The sequence below is a fragment of the Brassica napus genome, chromosome A3 (genome assembly GCF_020379485.1).
Source record: "Brassica napus cultivar Da-Ae chromosome A3, Da-Ae, whole genome shotgun sequence".
NCBI classification, from domain to species: domain Eukaryota; kingdom Viridiplantae; phylum Streptophyta; class Magnoliopsida; order Brassicales; family Brassicaceae; genus Brassica; species Brassica napus.
Genome location: NC_063436.1, coordinates 11,631,127 through 11,645,199, shown reverse-complemented (window position 1 = coordinate 11,645,199; position 14,073 = coordinate 11,631,127). Strand labels below are relative to the sequence as shown.

At 33.7% G+C, this 14,073-nt stretch overlaps 3 protein-coding genes and 1 non-coding gene across 5 annotated transcripts; 3 read left to right on the top strand and 1 right to left on the bottom strand.

The window, feature by feature from the left end:
• The first annotated feature begins 4,251 nt into the window (after positions 1-4,251).
• Positions 4,252-9,573, top strand: LOC111214597 (nuclear transcription factor Y subunit B-5-like). The gene has a single exon (XM_048775882.1). It carries the CDS (start codon positions 5,131-5,133, stop codon positions 5,599-5,601), a length of 471 nt encoding a protein of 156 aa, XP_048631839.1. The 5' UTR covers positions 4,252-5,130; the 3' UTR covers positions 5,602-9,573.
• TRNAG-CCC lies at positions 9,394-9,464 on the top strand. The gene has a single exon. It is a non-coding gene; the product is annotated as a tRNA-Gly (tRNA).
• Positions 9,574-9,745: 172 nt separating the features above from the next.
• On the top strand, positions 9,746-12,542 carry LOC106438338 (beta-glucosidase 3). 2 transcript variants are annotated; one of them, XM_013879455.3, is made up of 13 exons: positions 9,746-9,999; positions 10,082-10,145; positions 10,313-10,362; positions 10,467-10,542; positions 10,624-10,695; positions 10,765-10,852; positions 10,960-11,200; positions 11,266-11,381; positions 11,454-11,677; positions 11,763-11,788; positions 11,891-11,978; positions 12,068-12,164; positions 12,256-12,542. In XM_013879455.3, exons 1-13 carry the CDS (start codon positions 9,826-9,828, stop codon positions 12,488-12,490), a joined length of 1,551 nt encoding a protein of 516 aa, XP_013734909.2. In that variant the 5' UTR covers positions 9,746-9,825; the 3' UTR covers positions 12,491-12,542. The 2 variants fall into 2 exon arrangements, with proteins under 2 accessions (XP_013734909.2, XP_013734910.2); XM_013879456.3 differs by lacking the exons at positions 9,746-9,999; positions 10,082-10,145; positions 10,313-10,362; positions 10,467-10,542; positions 10,624-10,695 and having other exon boundaries at positions 10,777-10,852; positions 10,965-11,200.
• A 39-nt stretch (positions 12,543-12,581) lies between these two features.
• LOC106438339 (glutathione S-transferase F8, chloroplastic-like) lies at positions 12,582-13,989 on the bottom strand. Its single transcript, XM_013879459.3, has 3 exons — positions 13,478-13,989; positions 13,363-13,411; positions 12,582-13,193 (listed from the first exon to the last, which is right to left on the bottom strand). Exons 1-3 carry the CDS (start codon positions 13,772-13,774, stop codon positions 12,745-12,747), a joined length of 795 nt encoding a protein of 264 aa, XP_013734913.2. The 5' UTR covers positions 13,775-13,989; the 3' UTR covers positions 12,582-12,744.
• Between the last annotated feature and the right edge of the window lie 84 nt (positions 13,990-14,073).

The following is a 14,073-nucleotide window of genomic DNA, read 5'->3' as shown; positions in this document are numbered from 1 at the left end:
AATAAAACAGAAGGGTTCAAATAGATTTGAATATAAATATACAGTGTAAATTGTTGATATAAAAAAGCAACCAATAAAAAACTTTAATGTGAAGCTCATTATGAAAACTTTGGAAAGTGAGAAGAGGCCCGAAACAGAGGCGATGGATTTCCAAGACGGATGAACCAATGGGCTTTTAGTTGATCATCAACTGGCCCACATCTGATTTAGCTCTTAATACATTTCTGAGGGCTCAAGTCAACATATTTCAGATATGCATGTTTTTTTTCTGATTGATTATTATAAGAAACATTACATAGACGATATTACAGTCGATAATTCTACCTGTCTTGTGAGGATTTATGTCTGACTGCATCACTCTGAGTAGCCCTATGAGATCCATTCCTGACGGTATTCCTTGTGTTATGCTAAAGATTTCTTGTAAATATTTTTTTTAATTTTATGCATAATTCGCCTTTTTCGAGAATTGAAACCCATACTTTTTTATGTAGAAATTGTGTTGTCTAGGGTTTGAACTCCAGACTTGGATGTATAAATTTTTAAACCTTGACCTCTAGATCGGTGTAAATGGAATAACGAGAAAATAAGGAAAAAGTTTGAAATAGAAAAGAATCTAATAGTAAAACAAGGCTAACTAAATAAATGAATAATGTTAGTGCATATGGACCACACACAAAACAAATCGCACGCTTAATATGACTTTGGCTTGATTCACTAAACTCGATCTAATTAACAACTGGGACATTAAATTTTTACTTACGGGTAGTTAAGTAATTTAAACGATGCCTTTTTTGTTCGACATGAATATAATATAACTTTGCGATATTTGCTTCTTATTAGATATATTGGAGAATCGACGATATATTCCTAATCACATGATTCACATCAGTCGTATTTGCTTTTTTTTATCAAGCCATTTGAGAGAATATCTTTCAAAGGTATATTTTTAGTGACCAACTTTAGAATTTAATATTGTAAAACATGTACTATTTTGCCGTAAAAACTCTACTATATTTGTATACATACATGTGTTTATGGGCTCACTCACTAATGGCTAATGCTATATACCTTTGACAAAAAATATAATGCTATATATGTTTTTTTTTTGCTTCATATGTTTTCTCCATGATTCTTGTTACTCGTTTATAATTAATTTAGGGATATTGTTATCCTTGATCTAACCTAACTATTGTGGAACATAAGGTCTTGCGAAGCACAAATATGACATACAAGTAAAAGCGATACATTGTTTGTTCAAACAAAAAAAAATATCTGAAACACATGCTTCTTTTTTTTTTTTGCTCGATATAAAGTTAAAACCAACTAACGAGCAAGTAAACCTCTGTTTTGAACTACTTAAAAATATATAAATGCTTTAAGCGTCATCATTCAATTTTTAATCGATTATATAACTAAAGACGTACATTATTTGTTTAACCGTTATAAGGGTGGCCCGATCCACTATCGGCCGACGCTTGTCCCCAGTTTCATAATTGTTTATCATATATAGCTGTAAATACTGACTGAACCACCTGACTTAGGTTTTTGGGGAAAACAAATAAAATAAATTAATACCAAAAATATCATACTTCTAGAACTTCATGCTCATCAAAAAAATGTAAAATCACTTTTTTTTCTTCTCTTTTTAAAAATCACTTATTTGTTTTCTGTAGTCCAAAATAACACGATCGTTAGGAAACTTATTTCTTGTGCATTATTTTTAGATTCCTATGACACAATATGCATCCAATAACGTTAAAATGGGAATGTTTTATTACAAACTCGAAATACTCTGTTAAAAAAAAACTCAAAATACTCGTCCACATGAAGGTGACAAAGATCAATGTTTTATTTAAATTCTCATGAACAATGAGAGAGGAGTGACAAATTAATATACATTTTATCCTTTTAAGAGAAGTAAAACTACCTAATTATGGCTCTTCAATTTTGGCAAGCAGACTACTAATTATAGACCACAAGACGTGCTCTTATATGGTCCACAAGTTAGATATTGTTGCTTATTAAATTAACTCTATTTATTTAGCTATTCATAGGTGGGTACTGGTTATAGATACGTACTGTTATATAATTGCATCTCTATCTGAATATATTTAACTCGTTATGCAATTAGTACCAAACTTAAATCATTTCCAACTGAACTCTATTTCTATCTCTGCAGTTTCTTATAAAACAGAAAACCTATATTATAGTTGAAGTGATTTTAATCCAGTGTGTGTTTCTAATGAAATTCTTATATGTTAAGAAAAATAGAATGCTACTTTATTTCTATATATAGAAATATAAATAGCATTTCTATATTTTACTTAAAATAATAAAATGATTTCAAATGCATACATTAAAACAAATTCACTTCTATAATTTAATTTATTTTATAAAAGTATAAAGTAAAAATAAAATGGAGCTAAAAATGCTCTTACGTACGATTCATCAAAAAATATTAGAAAACACTTCTGATAACCCAATTATATATTTTTAACAATAACATAATTAATTATTATTATTATTAATAAAAGATATATGATATGATATGATGGATAAAAAAGAATATATTATAAAAAAAAATTCCTAATATAATATTATCGTAGTCATCATCACTACAACCATTCCATCCAAAAAAATATTTTGAAAAAAATATTTTATTTCAAAATGAGATATTTGAAATTATAGCATTTACCATATAATTTTGTATAACACTATATTAGTAAAATGTGAATATGTTCAAATGTATAGTAATATATTAAATAACAAGAAAATCTGTATAAATTGTTAAAAATATATTTTCAAATTCAGACATGATAAACAAAGGCAAATAATTTTCTAAAATAGTAATTAATTTAAAATAAAATAATCGTTTTATCTATTTTAACATTATATATTAATTATCTTATACCAGCTTCATAAATGAACTTGGACCTGAACATCTTTAAAGTCTCTTTAGCCATACAATTTGTCATTGTATTCTCTAGAGATGAATCGAGAGAATACAATCAATAGAGTTAACATGTTTTTCACTTTTTCTATAACTTATATGGATAACTATTAGATTAGTTATTAGATGATATGTATTTTGCATAGAAAGTGGTTTTCTAACGTAAATAAAAAGTATCTTGCAAAGCATGCTTTCAAAGAGAGACCAATCAGAGCATCTCCACCTCCATCTCTAGTTTCTACTCTAAACTCTACTATAAAGTAAAAAAAAAACTTTCATTCCTACTATATATTTCAGTTCACTCTAAAATAAAGTAATAAATAATATTACTTTATATTTGTAGTAATTATAAAATTTATGTTATTTAACTATATATAAACAACACATATTTACGTTCAACACAATATATATATATGTATGCATGTGTGTGAAGGCTACTATCATTTTTTCATAGCATTTATAAGGCATATAATTTATTTATCAAATTTAAAGTACAAAAAGTTTATTTACAACACTCAAAAAAAAAGAATTTATTTACAAACTAAATACCAGCAAAAAAACAAGAACTGAAACTGAAAATAATCAAGATAACATAAAATTAAAATCATAGACAATGAATACTAAATATTCCGGTAAATTGCTTTTAGATCCACCAAAATTATTAAAATATATTTCAAATATGGTAGATAAAAGGGAAGCTTCTTGATCATGTTGTTGGCCACATCGTTTTTGTAAAATTTGTGTTCGCTCCATTTGAAAATATGCACAAACATTTAGATTATGCAATAAATTCAGATCATAAAATAAATATTTGTTTTCTTCGTTCAACTCATTCAAAGCACAATTTTGTTTTGAATTTTTGAATGGTATTGTTGTTATGCGCTTGTTTTCTTATATAATACTCTATTTGTTTCAAAATAATACATATTTTAGACTTTTCACATATATTAATAAGATAGACTAAATCCCATTTATATATGCATGATTTTTGTGATTATATATTTTCTATAATTCTAAACCATTAAGAATCTAATATGTGCAATTAAGTTTTTGAAATCTGTAATTAATCATAAGTAATTGATAAAACATGCATTAAAGATACAAAAAGATCATTCTGAAGTAATTTTTTCTAAAATATGTAACTTTATAAAACCGAGGGATTATAATATAATTTTGATATAATATATATTTAATATAAAATGTAATAATTTATGAAAAATTGAAAAACAAAATATCTGTTATCAAATTGTAAATTTTAAAAATAAAAGTATTAATCATAAAATAGAAAGAAATTATATTTAAGATTATTAATTTAGAGTAAAATATAGAGTAAACCATTAGAAATAAATTATATCTCCATTTTAGAGTAAAATACTAAAATAGAAGAAACCATTTGAGATAGTCTTACAAATCAAAACCAATCAAACATTTTAACTGTAAAAGTTTAAGATAATTAATTATTTTGCTAAAAGATAGTACAACTAAACAAGAAAAATGAGAAATTATCTTGACCTACCACATTGTCTTTTGATTAAGGTTTAAGATATCTGCAATGAAAATTTCTCAAGTTAAATTTCTAAGAATGTAAACACAAATTACAATAAATATATTTTAAAAATATTGAGAAATTTTCTAAAATTTTTTAATGAAAAATTTAACATAAATTCCTATTTTTGAAATATTTCTTTATTAAATGTTAATGTTATTTTATATCTACGAGAAACTCATTTTCCTTGATAATAATGACCTAGGCATATGTGACCCAAAAAAAACTGTGACAAAAAAAAATGACCTAGGCTCTGATCTTATTTGATTGTACGACACGTCATCGACTCGAAGACCAAACATAAGCACTCCTTGTTGCGCTCTCCGTTAATTGTCTACTTGTATAAAGCTATAATATATTTTTTGTTGGGAAAAACATAAAGCTACTTATATAATAAAACTCCTTTTTATTAATTAGCTCCATTATAAAGCTAATCTAACTACATAAATCTCTGTCAAACCGACTATTTTCATATTCATACATTCAAATATAATGTAAAGACCTTTACTCTCCTTCTGTATTCTTTCTTTTATGCCATATTAGTGGGCGGATTATATAATTTTGTTTCAAATTTTCAGTGTCAGTAGTTGTTGTTATAATTTATAACGATTTATCATCCGTTTTATAAGATTTGATGGCTGGGAACTATCATTCGTTCGAAAACCCAATCCATAGATTCAAAAATTACAACTTTGGGAGCAGCTCATCTCATCATCAAAATCATGATGGTTTATTGGTGGAGGATCAACAACAAGAGGAAAACATGATGATAAAAGAACAAGACAGACTACTTCCGATAGCAAACGTAGGAAGGATCATGAAGAACATTCTCCCACCAAACGCAAAGATCTCTAAAGAAGCAAAAGAGACTATGCAAGAATGTGTGTCCGAGTTCATAAGCTTCGTCACCGGAGAAGCCTCCGATAAATGCCACAAGGAGAAGAGAAAGACCGTCAATGGAGACGATATCTGTTGGGCTATGGCAAATCTAGGGTTTGATGATTACGCCGAGCAACTCAGGAAGTACTTAAATCGTTACCGAGTTATTGAAGGTGAGAGAGCCAATCATGGCAGAGGAGCTAAGTTATCCTCACCGGATAATTAATTGGTCCGTGGCTGATTGTTTGATTTCCTTTTTATATGATCTTGTTTGGTTCTTGACCAGCATCTTCTACCATTATATATATGGCGATGTATTATATATCATATATATAGTACTACAGATATATAAATAAACATATATGATTATATGTATAAGATGCATCTTTGGTTTGAGGCTGTGAAGAAATATATATGTGTAGTTCTTCCTGATTTTGTTAATTTTCACTGTGAAAATGTAAGCGTGCTTTTAAATTTTCTTTTGATAATCCATATATATATGATCATATAATATTTATCAATTCGGGTAAATTAATTGCCGATTATGGTCTCTGAATTCAGAAAATAAAGATTGGTGGTGTCGTCTATAATATATGCAGATGAAGGAATACATGAAACTCTCTTCTCTCTCTCTCTAGATCTCTTCTTTGTTGCTTCATTTTTTTAGCAAATAACTTAGATTTAATTAGTTTTTGACTGATATAAAATAAGTCTTAGCAGAACACCATACAGCAAGTCTTGCCAGAACCACCTAACGACATTTTATTGTTTGCCATCTTAGTATTTATATAACCGTCAATCATGAAATGAATGGAGAATTATAATGCAAAATCAAGTTTGCAAGGTTCTTCTTCTGGACAGTGAAGATATATAGCATGTGGTTGTGCACTAGAGGAATCACACCATTTTTTTTTGGGCAAACCATTCATTAGAATAAACTTGGAACAAAGTCATTACCATGGAGGAATCATACCATAAGATCAAAATTACATATTAGATAAATTTTCAAAATATAATGTTTTGTACTCTGTAGAATTTGTATTTTTTTTTAACACCACCTGTAGAATTTGTATATATGCATATATATCAATCAATTTTGTCGATGAAAAAAACATTCGTCTTGTTCAGTGTTTGTATATACAAAGTCATCATTATCAGCATTTGCATACAGATTTTCACATTTAACTAATCAACACTAAAATTCCATTCCGTACAGATATCGAAGTAGATATAAATTTACTACTTCAGTATTGTTTCTTTAAACTAATAACTATTTAAACTTTTGTAGTTATGAAATTACTATAATTGTACCTCTTTGTAAACAGTAAATAGTACAATAAATAATAACTAAAAATTGGTTTATAAAGCGAGTGGTCCATAAATCCCGAACAATTCTCACTGGTTCTTCTTTTGATTTTTATAAGCCCTAGACTCCTGGACCATCCAAATAAAGAAAGCTATATATATACTCCAAATTCACGCTTAATTACCACCATTTCAATGGTTTTTGGTTAATATCATTTAAACAGTTGATCAAACAAAAAATGTTACGTACAGCTTCTCAAAAGATCATATATACATTTAAGACAAGCTGATATATAGCTGATATAGAGTTTGAATTAAAGTGTTATTAATATTGGCATATGTATCTTGTTTTTAATGTAAATTTTATTCAATCAAATGCTTATATATGTAAAGTTGTTGGAAAAAAATAAAGAATCAGACATCAAGCATGTTGGAACTGTTCTTTCGTGTCTTTCTTCGTTCTTGTTCTAAACCAAGTGCTCAAATCTTCCGCCAAAGTGTCGTCCTCCATTTGTTGAATTGACATGAGCCTGTTTCGAAGTATCTAATCCAATTGCTGAATTGCAAACCAAATACTGGCTTATAGTTAATTAACGGACAAACCTTACGAAATTTCCGATATCACGTAAATGGGTTACTAGTATGAAGCCCATTTTGATAGTATTTGTAGCACATGGAAAATTTGAAACGTCGTTTGCTGGAATTCATATCTCATAAAATCGAAATAAACTTAATTAGGAGTAGTACGCTCCACTTCGATTTATATCATTTCAACTTTCAAGTTACTGATCAGAGAACGCGGTGGAGAGACCTCCACGAGTGGTGGGAGGATGGATGGAGACTTATTGCATAAACATATTCGTGGTGGTTTGGGTTTGATTTGGGTTCGGAGGATGGGCAAGTATGGTCAATTTTGTTCGCCGGATCAACACGTTTGGTCTATTCACCAAATGCTACCAGTGCCCATGCACCTCACAAGCCTTGATATTTACGTATTGGACATTCAAAATTTTCCAGTTTTGTAAATGAATATCTCTATAAATTAATAAAAATTTAAAGTTTTAATATTATTAATTTATATAAGTTCTACCGTAAGTAGAAATGTTGAACCGGTAGATATAAAAAGTGTTTTGGTATATAAGATATAAAATATGTTGACTATCACAGTCAAAAAAATTTTAGCTATGGAGTAAATTATTAATTGTTTGAATGTTATACAATGCAATTTCTCAAGATAATAAAGACCAAAAATCAAATTTAATAAATTGAACTTCACCATGGGCTTAAATTAAGGATCAGTCACAAGTAGGTGTTTGTTTCTCTGCGTTACGTTGGATCCTTCACAACTGAGGGGCGGGCGTCACCAGCGAATATCGAGGCAATAGCCGTGTTAGTTTTTTAGCCGCAAGAAGCAGCGGTAGCAATCAAAAATTAAACATGTTATCACGGCAACACACAACACCTATGACCGCAGTGGCAATTAACAATAAGTAGAAGGGACGCTGAAATTTCTAGCCTTCCGCGTCTCGTTTTTTGTGTCTCCGGAAATCCTTTGGCAGTTACTTTAGCTTCAGATTATATTAGGGGTTAAGAAACAAACACGGCTAATGTCAAGAGCTTTTCGTTGCCGTCGGCATGGGAAGGATACAAATGGACGTGATCTGGTTAAAAGACCTAAAATTCCCTTCGCATTGGCCTTAATCATCGCTGATGCAATCCTCGTCACACTTATCATCGCCTATGTTCCATGTGAGATCTAATTTCCCACATTTTTATTTAATTTAATAGTGTGCATTGGACATGCATGGTTTTAACCGTGGTACTCTTAACAGACACGAAGATCGTTTGGGATGCTTACATGTCACAGGTTAGTGGGTTTCTTGGGGGAGAGAGAGAGTATGGGAGCTTGAAAGGCGACACAGGGCCCTTGGTTTATCCTGCCGGTTTCCTCTACGTTTACTCTGCCATCCAGAATTTGACTGGAGGCCAAGTCTTCCCAGCTCAGGTTCTTTGGAATTGACTCTCTTTCTTGTGGTTTAGCTGTGGACCTATCGTTTTACTGTGTTTGTCCAAGAGAATACATTCAATCTTTGTTCTCCGTCTCTTTAATGCCTGTTTTGCCATGACGCTCCTTCATGCCTCCATCGCTCTCGTAATTGACATCTCGGCATGCTTGTTTTCAGGCAAGACTCCTCCTCCTTTTCCCCTTCTACTATATCTCTTTCTTCCTATCCTTGTGACTGGCTGACTGCTTTCATACCTTTTTTATGCAGCGGAGCTGTCTCTATAAAGATGAATGTACTCTTGTCTGCTTCGCCTTTGTTGCTTCTCCTACTAAAGGTCCGAGGAAGTGATTTAGTTGCTTTATTATTCTCCTACCATTGATTCTTCATATGTCATACGAGTTTTGCTATTCACAGGCCATGAATATAATGGGTGCGGTATCTGCTTTAGTTACTGCAGCTCTTGTTCAGGTTTCACTTTATTATCTCTTACAAATCCCCATTATTCTCCAATTGTTAACTGCTTCTCCAATCTATATAGGTGAGTTGCAGTATCCAACAGAATTATGATGATTTTTGATTATGCAAACAAGTACCATTCAACTGGTCAGTAAATGGTTATACAGATACTTGTGGGATATATTTGCCCTTTCTGACAACATATCAGGTTACATACTTTCTCAAATATATCTGTGAATGGATGACATGAAGCGCATCTGGTGTAGTGGTATCATAGTACCCTCCCACGGTACTGACCAGGGTTCGATTCCCTGGATGCGCATTTTTAGTTTATGTATTCTTTCGAGTCAATAATGGTAGTTGGTTGGGTGTTTAGCCGGTTTTGGTTTTGGTTACGATGAGAATCAAAATCAAGCAGCAATTGCACACCAGTCTACTGCCCTGCTCCCTCATAAAGAAAGGCCTTGTCGGTATTTAGTGACGCATGGCCATTGTGACTGGTTGACTGATTTGTTGTTGAGTTTTAAAAAGATACAAAAAGAAATTGAAGACTTTTTTGGTAGGGCCTCTATTCTGTATAAATTACAATATAATAATGACTATTGGAAGTGGATACAGTTACTTGTTTTATTCTTGATCACACAAATAACTAGAGCGGGTAGGTGTGTGTGTGTGTCTACTTAATGGTTTACACGAACCATGCATGGAGCCAGCCAAGAAAGAGAGGAATGGATCGGATCACCATGTTCCTCCTGGCAGCTACTCTCGCTGCTGTGAGATGCGGCTGCGATGCTAATTACACCAGAAACGATTTCCCTCACGACTTCGCTTTCGGATCCGGCACTTCTGCTTATCAGGTATGGAAGAAGATATTTTCTTCCCTCTTTTTTTTTTCTTTGTCTCATCTGAAGAAGGAATTTTTGTTTGGTCTCTGAAAAGTGGGAAGGAGCTTATGATGAAGATGGGAAAAAGCCTAGCGTCTGGGATACTTATGTTCACTCTCGTTAGTCTTTCTATTTTTAGTGTTTGGATTTTAGTTAAACCACGCTTGCTCGTTTTTACATTTTTAACACCAATTTTAGAATTAAAATTATTACCACCCAAAATTAGTAGGTTTTAAAAAATTTCTTGACATTAACATCAATTTTGGAAATTCAATGGTTTCAACAGGTAACTTAGATAATGGAGACATAACTTGTGATGGGTATCACAAGTACAAGGTTCACTTTCTCTTTCTTTGGACTTTAGTGCAAACTCTATGTTTTATTAGATTGGCAAGGTTGTTATCACCACTATGACATGATTTCCAATTGGGACTCTGCAGGAAGATGTGCAGCTGATGGTGGAAACTGGCTTAGATGCATTCAGATTCTCCATCTCTTGGTCTAGGCTTATACCCAGTTAGTGTTTCCTGTTGCTCCCCTTTTTCATTTTTTTTTTAAAAGGGACCAATTCAGTTTATGTGCTCTTTATCTCACCAGATGGAAGAGGTCCTGTTAACCCAAAAGGTCTACAGTTCTACAAGAACTTCATCCATGAACTTGTATCCCACGGTAACACCCTTCTTCTTCATATGTATATCCCACTATATAACCCTACTTTTAAACTTACTACTACTACAGGAATTGAACCACATGTTACACTGTACCACTACGACCATCCTCAGTCTCTCGAGGATGAGTATGGAGGATGGCTTAACTGCAGAATTATGTAGGCTACTCAAAGTGCCATTTACTTAGCTTCCTTTTTACATGTATCTAGAGGGAAGGATGATCTGAATACAAGAACACTTGCTTTTTATTTTGCCAATATTGCAGCAAAGACTTTACTGCTTACGCAGATGTTTGCTTCAGAGAGTTTGGGAACCACGTCAAACTCTGGACGACGATCAATGAGGCTAATATATTCACTATTGGAGGTTACGACGGTGGAGGCACACCACCTGGTCGTTGTTCCACCTGCTCGTCAGGCAACTCTTCCACTGAACCGTATCTCGTAGCACATAACTTGCTTCTTGCGCACGCCTCTGCTTCAAGACTATACAAGCAAAAGTACAAGGTATACATTTAGTAAAGTTGAGCTGGTGACAAAGAAGCATCATATTATATATATATAATGCGCAGGATACGCAAGGAGGTTCTGTAGGCTTCAGCATATTTGCAATAGGATTTAGACCTTCTACAAACTCCAATGATGATGAATTGGCAATTCAAAGATTCAAAGATTTCTTCTACGCCTGGTGAGTCAGGGGCACAAAATGTTATATAATTCATATCCAAGTTTCAGGGTCTAAATCATCAAAAATCCTCAGGATGCTTGGGCCACTTACATATGGAGACTATCCAGATGGAATGAAAAGAATCATTGGAACAAGGCTGCCTGTTTTCTCGGAGGAAGAATCAGAACTAGTTAAAGGCTCCTCTGACTTTGTAGGAGTCATTCACTATCTTGCTGCTTCTGTCTCAGACGCCCAATCCAAACCTTTTCTTCCAGGAGACTCCAAATTCTTCGCCGACATGGGTGTACTATTGACTTGTATGACCAAATCTTTTCAGTAAACAAAGTCTCTATGTTTGTTTTTGCTATAACCATTCTCATTCTTCATCTTCATTTTGGACAGACGTTGGGAATTTCACTGCCTTTGAGGTACAAAAGTTTCAAGTCTTCAAATGCAAAACTCCTAATATTCCTTTTTTTAATGCATCTTTCTTACTTTTTTTTTTCTTGTTTTGTTTTTGTTTGGACTAGTATGAAATTGCTCCATGGGCTATGGAAGGTGTGCTGGAATATATAAAGCAGAGCTATGGCAATCCTCCTGTCTACATTCTTGAGAATGGTCTCCTTTCTCTCTCTCTCTTTACTTCTCTCGCTCTCTATTTTTTTTGTGTTTCTCTGCTCAACTCTCTTGCCAACGCAAACACATAGGTAAACCGATGAAGCAAGATTTGCAGCTGCAGCATGAGGACACACCAAGGATTGAGTTCGTACACGCTTACATGGGTGCTGTCCTCAAAGCCGTTAGGTAAGAAAAGTGTTTTTTTTCTTACTTCCTGTTCTCTGTTTTTATTTTATTTTTGTCGGTGTATAACAACCAAAACATTTACCACGTGCAGGAATGGATCAGACACGAGAGGCTACTTCGTGTGGTCATTCATGGACCTGTATGAGTTACTGAGTGGATACGAGTATAGTTTTGGAATTTACTCTGTGAATTTCAGTGATCCTCATCGCAAGAGATCTCCAAAACTCTCTGCACATTGGTACTCTGCGTTTCTCAAGGGTAACACCACCTTTCTTGATTCCCAAGACATCATGAGCAACTTGTCTTCTTCAGCCACTTCCTTGTAGACTTGCAAACAATTTAGTAAAAATATTAATAATACTGGGAATGATTTAAGTAGCTCGCGTGATTTGACTATAACGGGAATGCTGTTTCACATTTACATAAAGTCTGTTGTTTTTATTGAACATAAAAGACCCAACAAACAGATACAAGTTAAGAAACTGGAAAGAGTGAGGATACAATACTAAACACAAAACACAAACAGAGGAGGGTACAATCATTTTATTAGAGAAAGCTCAGAGATGAAACAAAAGCCTTATTACTGCTTCTGGAGGTCAACGACCTTGGCCCAAGCAGGCCTGGCAGTGATCTTCTTGACCCACTCGCAAACCTTAGGGCGAGACTCAAAGAGGGCCTTGGAGTCGGTACCCATCAAGTAGTGGATGACAGGGAGGTGGTGGAGATCAGCCAAAGTGAAGCAATCACAAGCGAGGAACTCGGATTTGGAGAGCCTCGCCTCGTAGATATCCAAGACTCTGACGAGCTTGCCTTCGAGCTCTTGGACGGCGGCAGGATCGGTGGTCATGCCAAACATGCCTTTGAAGATACGCTCGAATGCGATCTTAGAGGCGATAGGGTCAAACTGTTGACCTTCAACATTAAGCCAGACCTTGGTGAGTGCCTTGACTTTGTTGCAGCCTGGGCACATAAGCTTCTCGCCTTTCTCGCTGTACTCATCCCCTATGTACTCTGTGATGGCTCTCGACTCTGTTCAAAAAAAAAATCAGCAATCATTGATGGATATAGATTCTGTTATAAAAACATATAGATATATGGTATATATAAAGATTTTTGTTAACTGGACGCGGATCGGTTGTAAACATTCGAAGTTATAATATAATAAACCAAACAACAATAGTTAAAAAAATAAACTCACCGAATAGAGTTAAGTCACCGTCTTGGAGGGCAGGGATTTGACCGAAAGGCTAAAAGAAAAAGGATATAAACGTCAGATCTGATGAAGACCAAGAGAAGAGACAAGGGGGACTTACGTTGAGGGAAAGGAAAGGCTCCTGCTTGTGAGCACCGGCTCTCATGTCGACGGGGATCAACTCGAACTCGAGTTCCTTCTCGTAAAGAGCGGCGAGAACGCGCATGGTGGCGGTGGACATGGGGACTCCGTGGACTTTGATGCTGGCCATGGTGATTGTTGGAGGAGAAGGAGAAGATTTAGATGTGAATTTCAAGTTGGGACGAGAATGCTGGGATGGAGAGAAGAGAAGGGATGAGTGGCGGAGTTTTATAGGAGGAGGAGGAAGGAGTTGTGATTGAAGAATAGTTCTCATCATTCTTTTTTTTTTTTTCCAGAAACTTCTCACCACCACCACCACTCCCACGTCTTTCCCCCACTTTCTCTCTGCTTCTTTATTCTCTCTTTTTAATTATTTTTCATTATCTATAATACCATATTATTGCCAAGCGTCGGATATCTCAATCTCATATTTATTTACTAAATTTGTTTGTTCTTTTTTTTTTCCACACACAAGAAGAAATATCTGTTTCATACCAGTTTTTATCCTTTTTTCATTTCTATCCTTAAGCACAGAATAAAGGACTCTTGATCAGTTAAATGCAAAGGATTAACTCT